At 45.5% G+C, this 24382-nt stretch overlaps 1 protein-coding gene across 1 annotated transcript in view; it reads left to right on the top strand.

Annotated features, from left to right (window-relative positions):
- The window catches only part of LOC146833779 (uncharacterized), a 324308-nt gene extending 311144 nt beyond the window's left edge, over window positions 1-13164 (top strand). Inside the window, exon 7 of the mRNA XM_085601650.1 lies at window positions 12740-13164. Within this exon, the coding sequence (XP_085457776.1) occupies window positions 12740-12875 (136 nt within the window). The 3' untranslated portion in view covers window positions 12876-13164. The remainder of the gene's footprint in view (window positions 1-12739) is intronic.
- The last annotated feature ends 11218 nt before the right edge of the window (window positions 13165-24382 follow it).

Raw genomic sequence — 24382 nt, 5'->3', positions numbered from 1 at the left:
GTGCTTCAATACGCCGACGATACAGCCATAATGGACCACACAAAGGTTGGTCTACAAAGAGCCCTAACCGCACTAAATCATTTCAACAGAATCAATAACCTGACAGTAAACCAAGGAAAGACCAAGGTCGTCATCTTCGGGACCTACCACCAGAAAAAGAAAGCGCAATGGCAAATGGGCAACTTGCATATCAATACAGCAGAGTGATTCGACTACCGGGGGGTCTGGCTGATGGAAGGGGCAAATGCGAAGGCCCACTTGAAACACCAGAGTACTAAGGCCAACATGGTGATACATCTACTCAAGCAACTAAACCACCACCTTATCAGCCCGACTGCCGGCCCAATACTGAAAGTTCTAAAAGCGAAACTTCTACCAGCAATCAGTTATGACCACCTTGCTTTCCCCAGGTCACAACACGCTAGCTTAAATTCAATACAATCTATAGCTTATAAAACGGTGCTCCAAATTCCGAGGTCAGCAAGGAATGCAAGGCTAAGGCTGGAACTAGGCTTGGCAAGGCCAGATTTGATGTGCCAGGGGGACTTTATAAAACTTTATCTCAGGATCTTAAGGGCCCCAGCAAATTCATTAAAACACCAACTGAGATCCATCTTTTAAGAGCCACGCTCGCTCTGGCACATCGCCCTGCACAAAGCAATCAAGGCATTGAACATAGTGGAAGAGAGCATATCGAGGCCGGAAATTCCAATGATCACCTGTAAAAGAGCTATAAATAAACAAGTGGGCGAAATCTCATTCGATATCGATTGTAAATCCCTCCGCTCAAGTCCACACCTAGACCCGCTGAATAGCTCCTATATGGTAGGCAAAGCCCAGGTTTACCTAAGTGACTCTCTCACTCCATCAACCCGAAGTAAAATGCTGTCCATGAGATTAATCACTCTAGGAATTGCGGACTTCAATCCGGCATGGGCCCGAAGGGGAGATGCCACAAACTGCAGACTGTGCCCATATAAGAAGGAATCGTGGCTGCACCTCTTATGCTGCTGCCGGAATCTCAATGACGATCGAAGAAGACTACTGCGCCCAATCTGTAATATCTATGGAATAAAATCCTGTAGCGAAGCGTCAGCTATGTGCTTTTCCAAGTCTAGCTCAAAGACCCTAGCAAGACTGGGGAAATTGATCTACAGCATCAGGCTCGCCTTAAAAAAGGCAAATGAACTAAACAAAACTCTGGAACGACGGCGAGGTGGCCTCGTAACTGCATTGACGCTTCTCCCTACTTCTAGCATTCTCCCTAGGACAGAGCCATACAGGAATACGGACCCATGGTCAATGGACATCTGTCACAGTTGCACAATGTCATCCATCCCCATAGAACAATGTGGGCTTTTGGATTGCCATAAAGCCCTACCTCCGCATCCACAAACCCTGGGGAAGGCTGATTGTGGTGGAATTGGGGAGGGGCGGCAAACTTCTTTTATAAAAAAAGTTTTAATGTTTTTTTACTTACTGTTTTAGCTGTAACATGATGACTGCTTTTACTGTAATGATTTTAATTAATTGTACTGTTAACAATAAATACATATTGACATTATTGAGACTCGGTAAGTGATACATGAGGAGCTCCAGGAACTATTGGAGGGGCTGTGGGAATGCATCATCTTCTATGGCACTGCGCCCAAACTCACTAGATATTGGGAATAGGTTTTAGATGATATTGACTTCGCTTTTAACACTACCATCCCTCGATTCTCAACTTACACCATCTTGGGACTCCCGAATCCCCTGACTTATCCCCTACGCTCCAACAGGGGAAGGCAAATATCCCTTGCTTTAAATGCAGCCCACCAGGTGATACTCTCACATTAGGGGACAGATAAGCCTCCAGAACATGTCTCCTGGGTGCATAGACTGTGGTTTCTTCTGGGGATGGAGAAAAATTCCCTAGCGGCGACCCCAGACCGTTCCTCCTCCTCAAAACGCTGGGCCCCCTTCATTCACATCCTCTCTTCCGAATTTTGTGAGCTGACATGCTAGTCTTTTCTTCTGCTCCTTCGACTGTCGCCTGAGGTGTCCCACCTCGATGCCTAGCTGTCCTTGGCTATTTCCTGTACCCGGCGTAAGCCCTTTCGCCTAATTGATGTTCATACTTTGCTTGTTTTTCCAGTAGCCTGAAGGATCTGAAAGGGGGTGATTAATGTTCATTTTCATTCATTTTACTTGTGTTTACCAGCCTGTACCCCCCAGGGTTGTAAGCAGATGCTGTGCCATATATTCAGAACTCGGCCGGCCCCTTGGGGTTGTAGGCAACATGCTGTTTCTTCTTGTGCATTGGCTGCGTTAATTATAATAAACAGAATTGATCTAAAAAAAATGGCTACAGGGCACTGCTTATTGACAAGACATGGCCAATTGATATAAGAATTATCACATCCCTCCACCTGCCACAGAGACATTTGGGCGCCATATATATCTTAACTGATGCGCAATTGAGTATATATTCACCCCTCCCTCCCCTCCCCCCACCTCTCTGACAGTCCGGCTTCGCCCCATTAAAATCTGCAATCGATCTTGCATGTTCTGAACCACCAACAGTTGACTGTGTACTGTCCTTATACGGTGTATAGGCATGTGCCCTTGAAACGCTGTACTGTAAATGTATGTATAAGCTGTGCCTTTTTGTTGTTAAACCATAAAAACTCAATAAAAAAGTTGCACCTGTTCTGAAATAGGGAAGCTTACATTGCTTTCAGTTTTGTTCCTATTCTTTGTATGTGACAGAACCATATGCTGCTAGCACCCTATCTTTGTGTTACAAAAGCTTGCACTTCTGCCTCTTGGTGTTGTATCTCGATTATGTGTTAGTGAATCTTGGTCAGGAGCAATGGAATAATGCGATTGCGCTGCCGCAGCGTTTTTTGCATACTTATAGATTTGCCGCACAATCCATCATCTGTTGCATAATCTGCAGATTTTAACAAAAAATGGTTTCTCGCTTAAACGGTTCAAAAGTGACTAAAAACACTGTGACACGTGTTACCGCGCAGTGGAAGTCCCTTTGCAAAGGTTGACGGGTTACCTTTCTATCGCTTATTGCCATATTTGGGTGATAAACTGGTACTAATGATGTATAACCAATACCAAGACAGTTTAACAAGTGTGAAAATAACATATAATGAAGTAATACTATCGCCAATGTGCCGCATTATGCAACATAATTTGCCTTTTCTTGCAGCATAATTTACTTAACCCTGCTGCATAATTTTACCCTCCTCTGCAGAATAATTCCAGTGGTTCTGATCTTGCTAAAAGCCTTTCAAATATACAAATTCTAAAAACTTTTGCACATGCAATTCTTGTTTTAAAGAATGATACAAATGTAAGAGTGAACTCTTTCAAAAGATGCAAACAGCTTGCTTTTCATTCGGCATATGTAACTAGCAATCACAGTTTTCGAAAGGGACTAGTACATTTTGTAAAAAAAAAATGTAAATCTTCCAAACGTCCCCTGCCATGCGTGCCAAATTGGGACAGTCCTAACTTTTTAGCATCACTTCGCATGCTGGGATTTTTTTTTACCATAACGGGAGTGTTAAAAGCAAAGCTGCCAGCCCTCAGTGCAACATGTTGTTTGTTGAAAAGTCCAGTCTGGTTGATTCTGTAACCTGACATGGAGCCACTTGGCGTAGTATAAATAATAAGCCAAAATGTCTGTCCGGATTTTCTGCCTCGCAGCCACCCCCACCTGGAATTCGTAAATTTCTTCTGGGTAAAAAAAGAAGTTTTTTTACATTTTAGTATGAAATCTTAATATTGTTAATGAAATACAACCTTATTGACCACCGCCACAGTTGGTTCTGCCCTCCACTATACTTGGTGCTCTGTGCACCCAGGCACCTTCTCTAATAGTGCTTTAATAGTTCTCCACAGGAATCCAGTCAAATGTTTAACAGTGGAGAGGGTAGAGAGAATATATAACTTTTCTTCGCATGCGTTTACTTCGCATGCCGTTACTACGCAGTCGTTAGTACAACCGCGTTGTTAGTTAGCATACCTTTACTTCGCAATTCGGAACTACGAATTGCAGTAAGGGGGTGCTGGATGTTGGAATAGTATAATTTACTATTCCAACTCCAGTCTATGCGGACACTAGGGAAGGTGTTGGATTTTAAATCCAACACCTTCTCCCCCTTACTGCAATTCGTAGTTCCGAATTGCGTAGTTAAGGTATGCTAACTAACAACGCGGTCGTACTAACGACCGCGTAGTAACGGCATGCGAAGAAACGCATGCAAAGTAAACGCCGCTTCCCGGGTAGAGAGTCTTTGAAATGTGGGTGCTCGCAGCTCCTTCTAATGGGCACACACCAACTCCGCCGTGAAAGAAGAGGAGAGGCTAAAAAACACTTTTCAACTAAACAATAGTTGCCTATAGGGACTTAGGGCCTGGAATATACCATTAGAAAACGGTGGAGGGTAGTGCCTTCTTAATTGGTCCACGTCAGTGGATAATCAACATCAAGAACATTGCTCAAAATGAAATTACTTGTGTTGTTTTTATTTTTTGACAAAAAATGCAGGTATAGATTGTGAGAGAAAAAGCAACAAGGCGACACGTGTTTCGCCCTAGTGGCCCATTGGCCTTGGGCTTTTTCAAGGCGGTTTTCAGTAAGTGTCAAAGTCTTCCGGTTTTCAGTAAGTGTCAAAGTCTTCCTGCGGATGTCAGGAGATGAGTCTCTGCGGTCTCTGCGGTCTCGAGGAATCAAAGCAATGAGCTGTCAGAAGGGTTCTGGCTGGAATATACCATCTCTGGTAAAGTCCCAGCCCTCGTCTGAATACACTGTCTAGCAACAGCTACAACGTATCGTAAGAGACTAAACAATATACCAGTGTGCTGGCAAAGAAAGTGTCATCAGTGTGCTGTTGCACAATAAAAGAGGTACCAGTGTGCTCTTGGCATAGAGCTAAGGGGAGCAGCTTCCCCTCTCTAAAATTAGTGGTTGAGACCAGGCGCTCAACATCCATTGGGCTCAATGGGCTTCAGCCTCCCCAGTCGTGTGTGTCTGCCCGGGCTGAGACAGCTTCCCGGGCGCGCACACAGACAGTTTTTGAGCTGCCGTGGACTGGCTGGTCTGGCGTCCGTCTTATAGCAGCCGCACCCGAGTACTTCACAGGTCTTTTGAGAGACCATTTACTTGTTAACAAGGCTTTGTTGTTTTTCACCCCTTCTTAGAGCCCCTGCACAGCCACTCTGCCTAAAGCTGGAAGAATCAGCCCCCCCCTCCGAAATTTTTAGTAGCCCTACAGAAGTGGGGGATGTATGCAGTGCTTTGCGCAGTAAGTGGAGCCGCATGGAAACTAGAGATTGGGGACTGCTACAGTGGCAGGTGGAGATGTGCGGAGGGGTTGGGTGGCAGTGTGGGAGCTGTGTAAGCTGACAATGGGTGGAACGATAATGGAGGAAGGGGTGACGTTCCATGCAGGCCGGTAACAGCAGGTTGTTGGAGGGTGGGTGGTTGGTGTAAATATTGAGAATGAGGTTGTGGAAAAGGGGTTTAAGCAGATGATGGGAGACTGGTACAGCGTTAGACCCTCTCCTTTGATCACTCCATTTTCATGGTGCACGTTTTTGCCCAGTCGAGTGCTCATTATCCCCAGGAGAAAAAGGCAATTTACCTTGTGGGCTCACCTTCGCTGTCCCTTCCCTCTCCTCAGCCTCCCTTGGAGATTTCGATTTGTTATCTGTGTATTACTCATCCATTCCTGTTTTCCTTTACATTCTGGTGTGTGTAGTCCTGTATTTGTAATATGATTATGATTACCATCTTTCTCAGTGAAAAAAACCAGACATTTTGTGTGTTAGGGTTTTGGAAGGGCTAGGGGCTGATACTTGTTGGAAACGACTTCTTTTCATATGCCCCCCACTTTTTGACCCCCTTTAGAACTGCTAGATGCTGGTTTTTGACTTTGATTGTGCACTAGGACCTGCTAACCAGTACCCAGTGCCAGTGTTGTTTCCCCTAAAAGTAATGTAAATTGGTACACCAAATTGGCAAGGTACTGTACCCCATTATAAATCCCTAGTATATGGTACCAGTGGTACCCAGGGCTAAGGTGGAAAAGGGGTCACAGGGCTGCAGCACTGTTTGAGCCACCCTGTGTGACCCAAGTAAAAGTATGTCTGCTGGTCCTCCATTGCAGCCCTGCATGAGCAGCCTGTCTGCTCGAGCATGACTCTGCACACGCCATGTGCTGCAGTAAAACCACTGTCTTAATGGAAGTAAGCCACTCTTAAGGTTGTCCCCCTAAGCCCAGAAGGTAGAGTGCATTATTTTAAAGGTGTGGATATATATGTTTCTACATAATATATCCCTACAGTAACCATGTAAAACAAGGTTCTACTGTAAGTGACCGTCCGTCCATAGAGTAACATTGGCTGGCTACCACGAAAACTCGAGATAGCCAGCTCCCTTATGGAACGACCAAATTGTGTCATTTGTGGTGTTAAACACTGTGCCTTTTCACCCCCAACACAATTCTCGTGTCAAGGGTGAGCTGGCATACACAGGGGTGCCACCTTGAATGTGTGCCCCCCTGGGACACAGTGACCCAGTGCCCTGGCGGGCATTCCTGAGCTGTTTGCCGACAAGACATGAGTCTGCCCTCTGGTGGGATGTGCTATCACTTCCCCAGGACGGAGACAAAGGCCTGGGCAGAAAGGAAGTCACACCTCCTTCCTCCCAGGCTGGCTAGTGTTGACAGCAATCAAGGCAGTGAGCCTCAAAGGCTTTCACCACCCTTGATGCGCAAATATACTTGTCCCCCACTCAAGGACAAAGCCCTTCCTGCCCCTGAAGCAGATCTGCTTGCAGGAAGGCCAGAAAATGAGTTATTCAGGAGGCGTACACCTCCAAGAGGCTAGTCACACCTTTAGGGTTGGCTAGGAGGTCTGTACAGCCAAGAAAGGGTTATGCTATTTTGGCAGACCCTGAAATAGAGTATTCTGAATAGGAAGGTGAAGCACACCCACAGGATGTTATAACCTCAGGGGCGGGTTAGCCGCAGGGACCAGTAGACCAATGGCAACTGTCCCTCACGCCCATAACGCTCCCTAAACTAGGATTTAAAGGGCTCACCTGGCACCAGAACCTCAGACCTGAATTTGAACCCAAGGAGAGGCACAAAGAAGATGCTGTCACCGACAACAGGACCTTGGACTCTGCCACAGTATGAACACAGAACACTTAAGTGCCCTGAAGAGACCTTATACAGGAACCATGTGTTCGACGTGTGTCCATGGCAAAAGCTCATTGCTCCAAGCAAGAAGGACTCAAGTGGATGCCAGAAACTGAAGCAGACGCCCAAGGACTGGTGGGACTGATCCCCTGCAAGCTGCAGGAAAATCGTTGTGCTGCGCGTTAAGAATTGGGACCCGCTGGACCTGTTGAGAGTGAGCCCATAGAGAAGTAGTGTCCTGCAAGTACGGAGTGGTAGCCAAGCTTCCACCAAGTTTCAAGCAGCTACTCCACTCCTGTCGCCCTCCAGCCGCCGAAGTAACCATGGACTACATTTGCCAGAGCCAAGGCTTGGCAATCTCCAGTCAGGTATGACAACAGGTTCTGTGCACACACAAAGGAGTAAATACAGCATCAAGGTAAGCGTTATTTAGAAACGTCAAAGTGTTCTTGCTTGTAGTGTCGATTTAATATTGTATCGCTTCACAGGCCAGCCAACACGTGTTTCGTCATTGGGTGTGTAACCCTGGACTTCTTCAGGGCTGGAATTGAACATGGAGAATGGCTTGTGTCACAATGTGATACAGAGAATCCCACTGAACGTTTGGATGAATACATGGATCTTTTTCTTGGACCTTTGGTCCGGAATCTGCCATCATATATCATATATAAGAGACACTAAGCATGTACTGAGCATGCTGGATGACTTCACGTGGGAGGAAGGCATGACACTCGTGACCCTAGATGTGGTCTCACTCTACACAAGCTTTAAACCAGACTTGGGCATGAAAGCAATTTCACATTTTCTCAACAAAAGACCTGCTTCACAGTGGCAACACACAAACATGCTGCTAACTATGATGACTTTAACTCTTGAGAACAACATATTTCTTTTTGAGACAGATTGGTATAAACATAAGAGGTGTAGCCATGGGCTCTAAATTTTCACCCAGTTTCGCAAAGCTTTTCATGGGCAGTTTGTAAGAAGATTGGATTTGGGGTCCAAAGGGTAGTCAGTTTAACGACTATCATTTTTTGGGGTCGTTACATCGACGACTGCCTCTTAATATGGATGGGACCACAGGACAAACTTGATGACTTCTGCACCTATTTGAACACTAACATTTATGAGATGCGCTTTACACATCACAGGAGCAACTGGTCTATTACCTTTGTAGACATTTACATTTTTATCAGTCACAATACCTTACAGACTCGCCTTTTCCGTAAAGATACTGCGTGAAACTCTATTCTCCATGCTCATAGTGCACAGCACAGTGTGCACAGAACCTGTTGTCATATTAAAACGGACCTTGGTCCAAATTTGAGGGCTTTTGGGTTTTCCCTCACCTCCAAGTACTGTTGGACCTGATCTAGGGGCCAGCATGACCGTATCCACAAGAGGGCTCGTTTGAAATCACCCGGCAAGTGACCAAGTGTCACCTGTGTTTTTCCCCATTCATTTCAATGGGACCAGTTTGACAAGTTAATGTGCTGAACTCCGGTTGTATGCATGATACAAAGTTCAATTTGGTGTCTATATTTATATAAAAATACACTCTATTTTGAAATCCAAGAATCATCCACTGTGATTTGTGAGAATATTGCATGGTAAGGCCTCCAAGCCATACCACATAATATTCCACCTTGCAACAATAATCAAATAGAAGTTTGTTTGAAATCTTCTCTATTTTTTGTAACACAGTAATTCTGCCTCCATTTAGGTTAAAAACATTTATCAATACCCCACAAAGCATTAATATCTTTCTAGCTTATATTTGGTGCTTTAAGGTTATATTTTAAAGCATAAAAATAACCTGTTGTAAAGATGTTCCTTTTTTTTAAACATTTTACTTCTCTTGGCATGAACATACCTGGCTAGTAAAAGAGGATTCAGATGGCAAGCTTAAATATAAAATGTAAAATAAAAACAAAATGCCAGAAAGCAAAGAAAGAATCTGGACTGGTCTCCTGCTATTGTGAAAGCAGATGTCTATGAATTAGAAGGGAACAAATACATGTTTGTCTGCTGAAATTTGTATGTGCTCACGGTGCGCAGGCCAGTGCTTGCATACAACACTGACTGGTGCAAGGCCTTTTAAAATCCATTCTCGCCAACCAGCACCTTTTAGAGCTCAAGTCCAGGGACCCAGATCTGGAGGCACCTGCAAGCTAGGAACAGGACGAGATAGTAAGAAATATGCACAGGAAACATTAGGAGAGCCATCTCAAAGACCCTTAGATCCTAGAAGAGCACCCGGATATTTATGTATTTCGCCTCAATTTGAAAAACAGTTCAAAATACTTAAAGAACATAAGCAACACAATTCAAGATAAACTTTAAATCCCTCAGCCTACCATGCTTAAAATGCAAACTTTGTCTCTGAAGCTCCCATAGGCTTTTTTTTAAAGATCCACCAGCACCAACTATGAAATAGTTTCCGGTGTTCTTAAATTCCCCTTGTCCATGCATGAGTAGCTCTTCCAGTACAGATTTTTGCTTGGCATTCTCGCACATGTTGCCCTTATTTTAATGAGGTATACAGGACCGCAAGTCCCAGAATGCTATGGAAAGACCTGGACTGGATGGGCTGTTAACTCATGGACCTGAGAAGCTTGAATTCCATATAATCCTACTAGATTTTGACCAATGCCACAGGCCTAATGTGCTTATAAATGCAGAATTTACCCCCAAAAAACAACAAATAACTCCCATCATCCAGCTGCCCTGCAGGTACATTTCTGTTATTAGGACAGGAGGTGCAGTGCAGAGGGATCCAGAGATGTAAGTAGCCCAGTGTTCGTCAATTGCTTTGATTATGAAGTGGGATACCAATAAAGGTGGGATTTGAAAATTAGGGCACTGTGTTCTAATAGGCTGTTGAATCGATCACTTATGGATAAGCAATCATCTAAAGTCTTCAGCTCCAGAGTTGTATCATCTGGGTTAATAAGGTGTTGCCTGCAGCCTGCAAGGACCAATCAATTTTAAGGACTGCAGAAGTGATGTGACTGGCTTGAAGGACACTCGAAGGCCAGCCATGTTAAAGGAACGTGTGATCTGTATTTTTACTGTGCTGGGGTTCGCATGGACAAGAGGAGTTTGAAAACCACATGCATCCATCTTGAATTTTCTATTGAAAGTATTGGTGAAGGGGCAGATAGGCCGTAAAAGGCAAGGGGAAGACGCGACATTATCTTCTTGCCAGGCATTAACAATGTACTACATACAGCATTGCATCACAGGTACACACAGGTTCTTGACCTCCATGTCAGAAAGCTGAATAACAATGCTAGTGACACTTACATCAGGCTGAAGTCCTGCAAACAGATTTATTCTAAGAATTATATAATCAGAAACCCTGGATTGGAGAAGAATCCACAAAGATGCGGAAAAACACCAATCCACAGTCCTCCACCCCAATCCTGGTACAGGACAGATTTGTTTGGTGACTTGTAAGACAGACCTTCCAGCTCACACAGTCATCCAATGAGGAGCTGATATCACAGGGTGTGAAAACAATTGGCTGGAAACCCCTGCAGAGAGCAGGTTTCCAGCTAAATGTTTGGATCCTCTGAGCAGCCGGTGACCATTACACAGTGTGAAACCTCCCCAGGCCATCAGCGGCAGCCGCCAAGGCTTTGTCTTTTGGTGTTGGAGTGGGGAGGCTGTGAAATGGAAAGTGCCTCTGGCTATAATCTGCAGTAAGCCATGCCCCCTCCGAGGTTCCACCCCTCCTCACATAGTGAAAAATGTTCATAAGTTGGCAGGTCTGTAAGACCTTTCAAGAGCACTCAGCAGAACCATGTGAGGCAGGAGACAAAGAAACCTGTTCCTGACAGTGTCCCCTTGCCCGCTATCCCCATGGTTACCTTGACAAACCCCTGTGCTCTGTTTAGCTCCAGTAGTCATGAGTGGCAGTACCTCCCAGGCTGGGAAGCTTGGTCTTGGAAACAAGCTGCTATATAATCAAAGCTAGGTTGAGAGCTTTTTTTGACGTGCACTTGAAGCATGAAGACGACTTACTGGGATTCCAAAAAGTTAGCCACAGCCTCTGTAAGTGAAGAAGAGGTGCTGGCAGCGTGAAGTTCTTTTGCTCCAGACATATTATGAGCTTTTTGGTGGTAGATGCCTTTCAGTCGTAAAGAATTCACTTCTGGAATTTGACAACATTTCACTTTACCATCAAGGCAAGAAGGGATGAGGCCTTTAATAGTAGCCCGGAAACCAGGCAAATGTGGAAAATATTTCTATTTTCCTGACAAGGAAGATTTAATAGGAATAAATACTTTACTAATTTATCAAAGTCAATTTGGGAAGACAGAGCATAACCAGAAAGATTTCAATGACGGGACCACCGCAGCATGATGACGCTATGAGTAGCAACGACTAATAGCCAAGCTGTTACTTGTTACTCTTCCATCTAGAGACCGTTTGTGGTATGCACATTCTTTCTTACGCAAGCTTACCTAACACAAGAACACATGCATCAAAGACTACCTAAGCATGATAACAACATAACCCAATAGCCTGAAGATCAGAACGTGCAACATAGGTGAGAAGAAAATAAATGGCCGATAAACCTTTAGAAAAGAATGGCCAATATATGAGTTACAGTGACCCTCCGCAGTTCAGGGCCTGCTCTTGTTGTCTGTGAAGTTAATGGAGACCATCTCAATTAAAACAATAAGTCTCGCCAGACCAGCGCATGCGCTGGTTCAGGCGAGACCTAAAAACTGTTCAAGAGACAAAGGGGAGATAATAAAAAATATCGCACAACGCAGCTGGTTGCGCCGCCTTGCCTGAAGTGGATGGCGCAGGAGAGCGCCATATCTTCAGAGATATGACTCTGTCCTCATCTTTCCCGTGCACCGGCGCTGATTGCAGCTGCCATGCCCCAGGCACACACCTTAGCATGGCGCCATGGTGAGTGCATGAGTCTAGCATAGGTTTTGTACAGGAATGACACTCTTCCTGTACAAACTACTATGCCTACACATGATGCTAAGTTTTTTCCACTTTGCATGCGTGCTGCACAGTGCAGCACGCATACAAAGTCGGGAAAGTATGGAGAAATGAAAGCATTTCTCCTGTTTTCGCCTCCTTTGAAGGGACGTTAACTTATGGTGCACAACTATGTCTAAAAATCTTTGTAAATATGGTTTCGTGTCAAAAGGCATGGGTGGTTGCATGGGAACATCCATGGACCACTGATGTAACGTTCCCTTGGCGCTAAGTAACTCAAAACAGTGCTTTGCGCTACTTTGAGGGTGCTCTCCATCGCAAAACAAGTTTTGCTCTGGAAAGTAAATATCAAAAAAACATTTTGCACTGGTTAGCATCACTTTTGTGGCGCAAACCCAGTGCAAAATGTTTGTAAATCTCTGCCAAAATGTCTTCCTGTCATTCAAAATGAAAACGGAACTTGGCAGGGGCATGAAATCAAAAGATGCGTGTATTGAGAATTAAGGTATCCTGGCCCCATAGAAAAAAAGTACTTCATCTATTACTCATGGAAACTGTCTGTCTTTCAGGAGCTGCTGCCCCCTACATGCAGGAGCAAGAAGCTGTGAAGACTCTCCTCGAAGCATCGTCAACAACCTCAATCCTGACTCCAGTTTGCATCTAGATGACCCACCCAAAGGCAGCAGAGCTGGGGAATCCTTTTGAACGTCACCAACATCCATGCTGAGTGCAAATGGTGTGAGAATAAAAGACAATGCAACAACTAGCAAAATAATACTAATAGCAGCCCTCAGAAGGACTGTAACAAAGTCTTGAGACCTTATTGGGATTTAAGCATCATTTGCTCTTTCACCTTCATGTCGGTAGATACGGTATAGGCATTATGTATAGCTACTGGTCGTGCGCCTTGCATGTTGAAATGGGTGCTCGAGATACTATGTACTTTAATTTGGAAAATGTGAGTGTGAAAAAATAAATATATTTTTACACGTTCAACTTCTGATACTGTCTCTGTCTTTGCAGTGAATTTTCCACAATTACATTTTTATTATTTGTATTTATTTGATTGTAGTTTTTAGGCGTAACTTGACATGGCCGCTCTCTAATAGTCCTATTGTTTTCAAGATAGTGGGTTTTTGTTCAGCCCCTTCCAACCATTGGCTTGTTTGGGTGAGACCAATCATCCATTGCTTTCAGATAATGTCCATCACATCTTGGATCAGCCAAGAGGATTATACATGTATATATATATTTTATTTATTTTTAAAACTGAACAAACAGCGCAGTACAAGTTTGCATAAGATCTCCACAAAAACATGATCACAAATCAATGGATACATTTTCCCACCCACACCAAGTCGTCTCTCCCTCCCTGGAATTCACGTATACCAATATTTCATACACATGTCATTACACTACAGTAGTATTTATAGACCTGGAGTCTGCAAATGCTGGTATCTGGTCCTCGCCAGTGCACGAAGGTACCACATCATCTGGACCCGAGTCGGGGATCCTTGTGTAGTAAATGTCGCAGACTGTTGCGCATCTCCGCCCAGGTCAAGTCCAAAGTGTTGTTGCCAGGGGTCCCAGATTCTGTGGAATTTCTTGGGGTGCCCTCTGCCAGTGGCGGCTGGTGGGCTTTAGAAGAGGTGGGCATACCGCAGCAAGTGCCTCAAAGCTAACAAGCATTTGCAATGCAATAGGTCTCGTTGCGAGAGTTTGAGCTATGAGCATTGTAAATGACAGTGCCTTTTATTTATGTTTTTTAAAAAACAAACTTAAATAAAAAGCATTGTCATTTACAATGTCAATAGCTCAAACTCGTATAAATGCGAGACCTATTGCATTGCAAATGCTTGTTGTAGTTTGCTCGCTTTTACCTCAGTAACAGACTATGAGGTATACATAATATCTTTCTTGGTATTGACTGTTGACTTCTCTTCTGATTGTAATCAGAAAGTGCCTGGAGCACTCGAGCACCGTTGGGACCCCAGGGCACCGGGCACACACAGCACTACTGAGGGCGTAGAGCGCCGGGACCCAGCCACTGCCAGGGCACCGCTGGAGAGTCACCGGGCCTTACCAGGAATCCAAGCACGTTACCCCCGGAGCGCCAGGCATAATACCGGACCCCTCCACTGCTGCTGGACTGGCAGGAACGCAGCCAGAAGAGGGCCAGGCACTCGTGGGCAGCAAGGAGCTCCCAGAGGACTGCTGGAGCGCTCTAGGCACTAGCCGGGGCCTGCAGGGTCACGGCCGTAGTTCAGCGCTGCAAAGTCAGCACCAGGCGCTGCCAGAGATCTATATGTGGCGTAGCCAAGAGCAAAGCAGAGGCGAGTGGGCTCCGGCCCCCGTTGCACGGGGACGCTTTGGAGCACTCAAAGATCTTTGCCTGGCATGGATGTGACCGTCCTCTGTGAGCTCCAGGCACTAGCAGGCCTGTGTTTGTGCCACCAACGGGAGTAGCGCTGGGAGGCAGCCCACTAGCCACTACAAGCCTTTCCTTTGCACAGTCGAGAACATCTGTTAGAGCGTAGGGCTGTCGAGCCCCTTTGTTATCCTTCCTAATCTTTCCGTGGCACTGCCAGGAAGCTCTGCAGAACGCATCCTGTTTTGACGGGGATCTGGTTTGACAAATCGGAATATAATTGTAGATCCAGTCCAGGTTACCGGGCAGTGCCGGGGATCACACGGTGTGGCACTGTCTCGAACACTGCTGGGAGTTCATCCCCTCTGGGTGGCACAAATAGCGACGGCTTGACTTCTGGGTCATTTAAAAGAACATCTTTCCAGTGCATTTGCTTCCACCTTCACGTTAAGGAAGGAACCGAGGCGAAAGGGGAAGGCCTCGGAAGCTTCAGGGAGGGTCTGCCCCTGACTTCGAGGAACAGGCGAGGGATGGAGGGGCGCTGCAATTAACAAGGAAGACAAAAGTAGCGTGTGTCTTCCCATGGGCGGGAACGCGGGCTTTGAAGCGGCAAGGGGCGGGGGAGCGGACCCTTTGAAGTAGGTGCACGCGCCAGTGGGCTGAAGTGCTTCCCAAAAGTGGATTGCATGGCTGCACGATGCACGTGATTGTGCGCGTGCTCGCCATGCAATCCACTTTTGGGAGCACTTTGGGAGCCCCTTACTAGAGTCTGGCATTGCGATTGCTACGCAATAGCTAGGCGAGACCTAAAAAGCACTGTTTGTTTACAGTGCTATCAACAATTGGGAGCAGACTAGAGGTTGCTGCCGCTTGCTGATGCTACTCAGTGCTGTATTTCATTTTGTGCTTATTTTTTATTGCAAGCACAACTCTGCCACATTTTAAGTCGGAAAAAAAACATATGCCACTGTATCAAGGTGGCCAAATTTCCTGAATACACAACCTTCTTCTGCCTCTAATACTCTGAGGCAGTGCCACAGATAACTTGCACCTGATCAAAAATTGGTTTGCCAAACCCCGTTTGCGCAGCCGCATTCGTATTTCTATTAATTATATACCTAACTATTGTTAAAGTTATATGACCTATCTTGATTATTACACATCAACATATTACATTTATCTTCAGTTGGTGCACATTTTATGAAGAAATTCCTGTTTTGACCATATGGTAAGACATTTGGTGCACATACCAAGTATTTCCCAGATGTACAATATTCTTAGTACAGATCCCAGTTTCCTTAACAAGTAGTGGGGGACAAAGATGGTTCTGTCTTGTAAAATGTAAAATGATGTGTACCCCTTTTCTGATCACATGCAAGAGAAATAACTTTTTTTAGCATTTTGGGTAGTCTGGTTAAACTGTGTCAAATGTTCCTCGCACTAAAACAATTAGGTAGGGGGCTCCCTGGGGACACACCAGGTCTTAAGGGCGTAGGGGGGCCCCCACCAAGAACATGTGCCTTCGCCTTTGAGCCGTCGTCGTTGAGTCGTCATTGGATCGTCGCTGGATCATCATTGGATTGTTGGCGTGGAGATCGTGACTGCCGGGCCCGGAAGACTCGGAAGAACAGCAGGGAACGGCTTGACCCGAACGCCTTTCACAGAAAGTGGACACGCTATCCAGGGCTTAATTTGTGCCGGTGCTTCTATGACAGGGCCGGGTCTACACTCTGCATCTGCTGCATTGCGAGCACGTCACATTTTTCAATAATTTACCTTACACTACAGAGTAGTGTGTCTCTCTGTCAGACTCTCGTGCCGCAGCGTGTTTTTCGCATCTCTGAGGAGTGAGTCACAGTCACACTCACACTGTAGTCTGTATCAGATTCTATATTATTCATATATTTAAATTGTGTTGATGGCGGCGCCGCAGTGCACTGCGCGCCGCAGAACCGCCTTAGCCACTTACTTGTTGCTGCTGGGCGGCCCCGGGCTGGAGGAGGACATTGGTTTGGGCGTTTTTTTGGGCTGCATTTTGGTTATGATGGGGTAGGGGCTGTGCGGCAACGTTCGCAGATTTTGTATACATTGCCACGCCCCAGCATAACCATCGCAGCGTGTAACAGGCAGCTCGCTCACCACGACGAGTCAGTGAGTCATCGCGTTCAAGTTGCCCCCCCCCCTTCCCTCCGCCCGAGGCCAGGCCCGACAGTCAATGCGCTGTTGAGCTGGGCATCGATCAGTCAGTACTAGTAGTACTGTGGAGTGTCTGGTTGGGTACAATTAAGCTATATTTGAAAAAACAAGGGAACCCAAAAAAGGTAATCAAGGACCTTGGGTAATAGTATTTTAAAGAAACATTGGTCCTTAGAACAGTGAGGGTAATGGAAGGATAAATATAGTCCGGAATCGATACTATATTGGGGGGATGTCCAGCCGGACAAACCCTTTTTAATTCTTCAATGCAATATTCACAGATACAAGAACATACTTTTTGTGGGACACAGTCCTGTATCCACCAGGGAGAACTGACAACACATACAAATCAATTACATACAAATAAACAAAAAGGCATTTCAGGCAAGAAGGGCAGAGCTTATGTACATTATCCAATGTTAGAAGCTTTTGTAAAACAACAGATGCACTTTTTTAACACAATGGAATAATGTGCACGTTGTTTGCTTAGGTCGACGACGTTTCGATCCTGTTGTGAAATACTAGGATCATCATCAGGACAAAATAAATTTCTGGCCTGAGCATAAGAAATTGCCAATTGGATCCGGTTTGGACTTGTGGTCTTGAAGGAAAAAGTACGGTGAGACCGAAATGAAGAAAGTATAAGCTCGAGGGATGCTTATTAGAACCTGTGCAGTGACAGGCTGGTGATTAAGATCCGAGGAGAGAATATCCACCGGATGGAGGCAGGGTGGCAATGCACTCAATGCTGCCTGGGTCCTTCAGAGTAGGGATTCCGAGTGCAGCAGAAGTAGCACCCGTCCAGGCCCTGAGTAAGTTCCTCGACCTTAGTTAAACCAATGCCAATCCTCAATCATGTGATTTTTCAATAGGGGGGGAGGGCGGAGCTAGCCGCAGTACGGACCTGCCGGGGTTAAGATGACTCACTTAATAGTACTCAGTGGTCGAAGTGTGCGGGATCGGCAGGGCACGGCGTGCCCCTACTTCTTTAATTCCAAGGATTCCGTTCCCCTACTTATTTATTTTGAAAATGCGTCCCAGGACGCAAGCCTATAAGTAAAGCTCGGTGTTCCTTGCGTTCATGACGGGCGGGGCGGCAGAGAACAGTAACAGGACTCTTCTCTCTCTTTCAGTGTAGCAGTTTTGGTCTTACTGAAAACCGTGACTCCAAAACGGGGTTCTCACTCTCTTTCCTCTCCTTTCTTTTATTTGCTCCACTGTGAAATGGATCCAAAAAAGAAAAACACTTTTGCAGGAAATATCGTGTTTTTCTGACATTTTAATTTCAAAGTGCAGCATTGGTAATAAAAGGTTAAAAATATGAAAAATAAGTAAATAAAGTAAGGCAGAGTGGTAGCAAACTGGCCAGATTGATTTTATTCACATCCAAACACATTAGCGCCACTTTTACAGAGTTTGCCAGTGAAGCGCTATTTTTGTTTTCTTGTCTTTGTTTTCCCTGGGCTTGCAACTAGTGCACCAATCCCAGAGGTACTAAAAGGTGTGGATTGGAAAACAAAATGTGTACTGCGGCTCCGCTTCCAGGGATGTGGTCTTTTGACCATACTGCTTACGTTTTGTAAGGATATAACCAATGGATATTAAAATGGGTCCATTCAGGCGAAAGCACTCACTGATTTCTGAATAGTGAGTGTAAAAGCGTTAAGGTAACCATGCTGGTCCTGCTTACATTTCACATGGTTTGCAAAATTTTGCATTCCTTATGAGTTAGGATGTTGTTACTTTTTCTTTGTAGGCCGCATATTGCTCTTATCTAGTGCGTAATTTAAATTGAGCCGCATCCAGGTGTTTATAGCCAACAACAATTGCGTTGTAGTTAAAGACAGTGTGAGTTTTTCTTAGTGGGGCAGTATGGTGTTCAGTAGGGGAGAGGATGTGGCACTATGGCCAGAGCTGCTTAATTTGGAACTGGGGAACCAGGTTCAGCCTTAATGACCAGTCCACCAGACCACTCTCCTGAGGGAGCACATTCCCATGCTAGACCTTAGAAGGCCTCGCAAGACCTTAGAAGCTCTCGCAAGACCTTAGAAGCTCTGGTGTCTTAGCACCAGCAGGTGGATCCTAGCGTGGCAAGTGTAGGTTAACCTTCAAGGCTTGTCCACCACAAACCATACTGAAGTTCACCTCCAGTCTTGCGGGCAGGCCTATGAAGCAGCACACCCTAGAACAACAGTGACTCTGTCACTAAGGTCACAGGACCCTTGAGAAGGGTCAGTTCTAGAGCGGTGCAACTGGTGTGACTGCACCAGGTGCTGACTTTGGATGGAGGCATTATGCTTGCAAGTATGTTATGGTTTTAAAAGCGCTGGCTGCCTCCTTCCTGGCCTCCAGCTATTTTTGGCAACAATAAAAATGTCATGATGACTCTGGTGATTATTGTTCTTCCTAGAGAGAGATCGGAATGTTGTCTAGTGGACGTTTTGACTCATGGAAAGGTAGCTCAGAGGGTTAATGTGCCTGCTGCAAAGAACATGTACCATGCAGATCACACAGTGCACATAATGTAAATAGGTCAGTGGGCTACTGCTTTTGTCAGAGAGATCCTTTTGTTACTTGCAGTTTATAAGTTAAAATCCTAACATAGAACAGTTAGCTATTAACTGTCATCTAAGAGCTGCATGTATAAATGAGTGCATTATGTCCCCCCCCCCCAGTCTTTGATTATCCTTATGTTGTAAAAAGTGTTCTTTTGGACAGATATCAATTCTGATTATTAAAGAGAACCCCCAACCATGGTATTTCGTTTTAAAATTCTTAGTTTGTGTTTGTTCAGACCAATCACTATTAAACTATATGGCCTACTAGTATGGTTGTCATTTGACTCCTACACCTTGTAGTCCTTAGTCTTATGTAACATTTCCTATACACTGATTTACACACATATTGATTGTCTCTGTGTAATGTTTGTGATGTAAAGTGCTCTGACACCCTAAAATGGTATGAATGGCGCTGTAAATCATCAAATTAAATGCATCTGAGATAGAGTGTGGTTATGGAGACTTGAGGGGCACTGTTAAAGGGTGCTAGTGAGTGGATCCATGGCGGAGGTGGTCATTGGGGGGCCTGCCTTGTTTCAGCAGTAGTAGCTGCAACTAACCAGGGATTGGCAATGCTGGATTTGCAAGCACACAAACTGAGTTCGCAAACTTCACAGTCTCTCTGCTTCATTCACTAGCACTTTTAACATGTGCTGCCTGCTGTGGGGCCACTGGAATTAATTATGCACCAAAGAAGGACAAAATTATGCTGCAGTGTTGACTAAATTATGCATTAAAAAAAAGGCTGCAGCGTAATGCAGTATATTTTCTGATATTTTATTATTTTGACATTTGTACACATGCTAACCGTCTCTGGAAAGATTTTGCCTCATTAGTACCAGTGTAACATACAAATGCAGCAGTGAGAAAGGTGATCAGTCAACCTTTGCAATAGGCCATCCACTCCGCAGCAACACATTCACATTTTTTATTAACTTTTGATACGTTTGAGCTATAAACAATTTATTAGTTTAAATGGTCAGATCATGCAGCAGATCTTGCATTAGGATGCAAATATGGCAGAGCCATGATTATATAGAAAACATTTGCAAACTAGGATATTTTGCCATTCATGTTTGAACTGCTGTTGTGGAGAAAGGAAGAAGTGCTGATGACAAACTCCATTGCTCGGAGACAAATGGCTTGTGCTTCCACATTTTATTGTATTTGGGACATTCTGTGATTGGAAACGTATCCCACTTTGTGAATGTATTTTAATGTCAATAACTCATTATAACCTTAAATAATCATGTGTATCCATTGGTTGATTAAACTGGGCAGTGAAATGCCAAACAAATAGAAAAAATTGAGATGGTTGCGCATTCTGGCCACACCTCTGTCTCCGCCCACTGATTCAATCCTTGGGTTATTCCCGCCCTCTAATTCTCTGCCCACAGTTCCCCTACTTTTTTCCCCCCACTTCGACCACTTATAGTACTACTGTATATGTTGTTGTTGTAGATGTAGAGAGAGGAGTAGAGAGAAAGCCAAGGCCCTGCCCGGTGTGTACCACAGCCGCTTTGTTGTCCAAACTTGGCGCGCGCGCAGCAGCCGCAGCCAGACAGGAAATAGTTTCACAATCACAGCACTTTGTCTCGACTCTTCACTTCTTTTCGGGCCGTTCCCCACGAAATGCAGTTTGGTTTGGTTTCACTTTCTGGTGGTCTCTCACTTGACTTAAGTCAACAACAAATGGCTGGGTCACCCACTAATACATTCTACAGCAACATTTTCTACATACAACTTCTGTAAAAGCTATTGGTTTCATTGACATGCAAAATAATCTACGTATAACATTTAAGATGTCTCTTCTCATTTTTACAAAGTACAAAACATATACCGTTGTATTTATTTCTGTTTTCATTTCCTTTGATTTTCCTTATGCACATTTCATGTAAAGTCGGCGTTTATATCAAATGCTTTTAGAACTATTTAGCCAGGCAAAGATGTGAAAGCGAGAAGTTACGCCAGAGACATAGGTGGCCGAGCTGTCTCTCAGTATGAACTGATTTTACAGGTTCAGCTGGGCAAGATGGCGGTGACTGACAGTAAAAAACAGCCATCCGACTGCCCACTTTATACAGGGCGGGTGAATGGCTTGCCTCCGATGGTACTGAGAGCATAAGATTTACTCCGTCAGCTTTAACCCGATGGTCCACCCACTTCTAAATCAGGTGGGCGGACTGAGAGTCTGGAGAAGAGGGTACTCCGTGGTCATTGCATGTGCACCATACTCTAAGTCAGCCCATATGGTTTTGGTGTTAGTTGTGCAAATATTACAGCACGATTTTACAGTGTTGTGGAAATCTGCACCTGGGCAGTATAGATTTTTTCTGGAGTTGCATACTCTGGGCTCCATACATGCAGGGTTATTTTTGTTTTCTTGAAGTTGTTTTTGTTTTCACAATATGTGAACGATCAGATTGTTTAACACTATTCGTGTTCTCAGACGTGCCTGCCAGCACTGTGATGCAGAACAAACTAGAGAAGTCCTGAAACAGGATGTGTGCAAGGTAAAACATTACCAAGTATTTAAGTTCTAGAGTCCCAGGGTCAGCAGGTCAGACCTACCTAAAGAGTTCTCATGCAAAAAGGTAACGTGGCAAAGTACTGTTTCATGAAAACGGAAAGGAACTGGGTGGGTACCGTGGGTTACTGGGTACCGATGCTGGGCATGCTGCTCTGAACTGACATCAGTAACCCTTAACCTGCCTTGCAAGTTACTCGCTCAGCCTCAGGCTCACAGTCTGAAAATCCAGTACTATGCTGGACGGGTCGGGTACGGACCGGGTCCGGGGTCCTGTTAAAATAACACTCTGAGGAGTCTGACTGAGTCCTTCCGAACTTCTGAGGACAGCGGCGGCGTCACAAATCTTGAAAAATCATTTTTATTCTGATTCTGCGTCAGCATCACGCTCGCTCGCCCAAATGCTTGGCGGCATCCTGCTATGGGTGCCAGTGTGGATTTTAGTTTTTAGCCAACACATCTGGGGCTTGCAGGACTACAACGTCTTTTTAACGATGGGGCAAGTGCAACATTCTGAAAATGCAGACCAATGGTGACGTGACAACAAGGGCTTGGCCATCATGATGCTACAGCGCATTTCTCTTGTTATATTCAAATGTGGTAGATGGATCACATTACTCAGACTCGCGTGGTAGCCATTAATTAACTAGTCTGTACACCAGCCAGAACTTGAAGCAAGCGTCATCGCATCGCACATTCCAACTGTGGTGGTAGAAACTACTTACAGCATAATGGCAGTCGAGTGAGTCTGACTGCTGACCGATTCAGGCTCTGAGTCTGGCTTTAAAGTTGAAACCGTTGTGCGCATCTGCACCCCATCATTCTAAAAAAAAACACTTTTTGCAAGCATGCTGCTCTCTGATGCTGCTGCTGACTGAGCATGACTGGATGAATGGAATATATATGCAGCAACACTGGTGCAACAGTAACTCACTGTTGTTCCTTTGGGTCTCTCTATGTATGATGATCCAGGAGTACAGGAGAATGCACTCCATAGCTACGTTTCTTTGCATTGGAGCTCATAGCCTCTCTATTGACAAGCTGCAGGCAGGCCATATTCCTGTCCATGCTCACTCACTACTCACCCACACACTGCAGTTCTGGTGTCACGACTCACAAGAGAGACCTAAGTAGGGCAGGCAGATGCCATTAATGCAATCTAGCCTGTGCCTGAATGATTGAATAACTGAATGGAAAGCCTTGGGATGGGAAGGAAATTAATGTATTATTATCTGCATCAGTCTACTGATCAGGTTTACTTTCCAGAATGGTGTTTCCCCCAAATCATAAGTTCACAGACGCCCGGCATCCTGCGGACCTCTCTGCCATCATCCTGTCTCGCTGCTGTGGCAGTCCTGGAATGCCCGCTATCGGGGGATGGCACAGACAGGAAATTAGAACCACTAACTGTGGGTGACACGTGACGTCCTTGGCTCCATTGCCTGACATTTGAGCACTTGCAAGTTTTTTTTAGTATAAATCCACATATTTCGGGTCTTGTATGAAAAGATCCGTGAGAGGCCTGTAGAGCAACAGATTGAGGTTCCTGCTTGCACTGCCTTCGAAGACCTTTAGCACAGTTTCCTTGATATGTATGTAGTATGTGTGTATATATATATATCTAATGAAAAGCGTGATGTTAAATAAACTGGTTGCCTTTTTTCCTACCAGTGAGTAGTTGCACACTGTCAGGATTTACGGCCCTGAGAGACGCTGCGCGTCGCTGGACAGGCGGTAGGGTTAAGACTACAATACCCATCGCCCCCAGCGAGCGCGCGAACGCACTTCCTGAGGCGGTACAAAAGCCGCTCTCACGGAAGAAACAGGGCTTGTCAATCAAGTCCCTTCTGGCGTATCTCGAGGTAATTGACCTCGCTGGACTGCTTCCTGAGAATTACTCGCTGCGTGAGCCGCTGCCCGGTTCACCTTCGCGTAATCCGTTCCGCCGAACCTACGGGCTCGCATGAGCTCACCCGCACCTTCCGCCTGCATGTTACTTTGAGTGGCGCTTCGCTTCTCCTTCCTCACTCCTGTTGGTGAACCGAAGCGTTGGAGACCGGACTAGAGGTTCTCCGCTTCGGCCCTACCCGCACCCCCGCTTGGAGCCGACTGAAAGGCTCGGAGAGCTCCGAGGCGCCTCTGAAGACACCTGCGTGTTGCTGTTCCTGCGCTTGGAGCCGACTGAAAGGCTCGGAGAGCGTCCGCTCTTCCTCTCCTGGAGGCGTGAGTACCCTGGTCTGAAAGCGACTACCTGTGCGACACAGGGAACTGCCTGAGTGAGTGGGAGGAGGTATTTACGTGTGTATTGCTATCTTGTCTTGCTGGGTGGGTCGGGGTTCCTGTAGCTCATGACTGTTCCTTCTCTCTCAACAGGAGTGGAGTACCTCCCCCATTTAGTCGCCTCTGCCCTTCTGAGTTATCCCGTTTCCCCGGGGGTGGTGTTGCTTGTAGAGGGGGCTCTCAATCCTCTAGGGTGATACTGTTCTCGGGGAGAAAGGACTCTAGCATCGTGGATCGCCCCTGCTGTATCCGGCTTATAAGGTTAGTGAGCAGGGTTGCCGCT

This window comes from Triturus cristatus, chromosome 4_2, assembly GCF_964204655.1.
Source record: "Triturus cristatus chromosome 4_2, aTriCri1.1, whole genome shotgun sequence".
NCBI lineage: Eukaryota > Metazoa > Chordata > Amphibia > Caudata > Salamandridae > Triturus > Triturus cristatus.
Note: the sequence above shows the minus strand (reverse complement) of the source record. Positions and strands in the feature narration are given on the sequence as shown.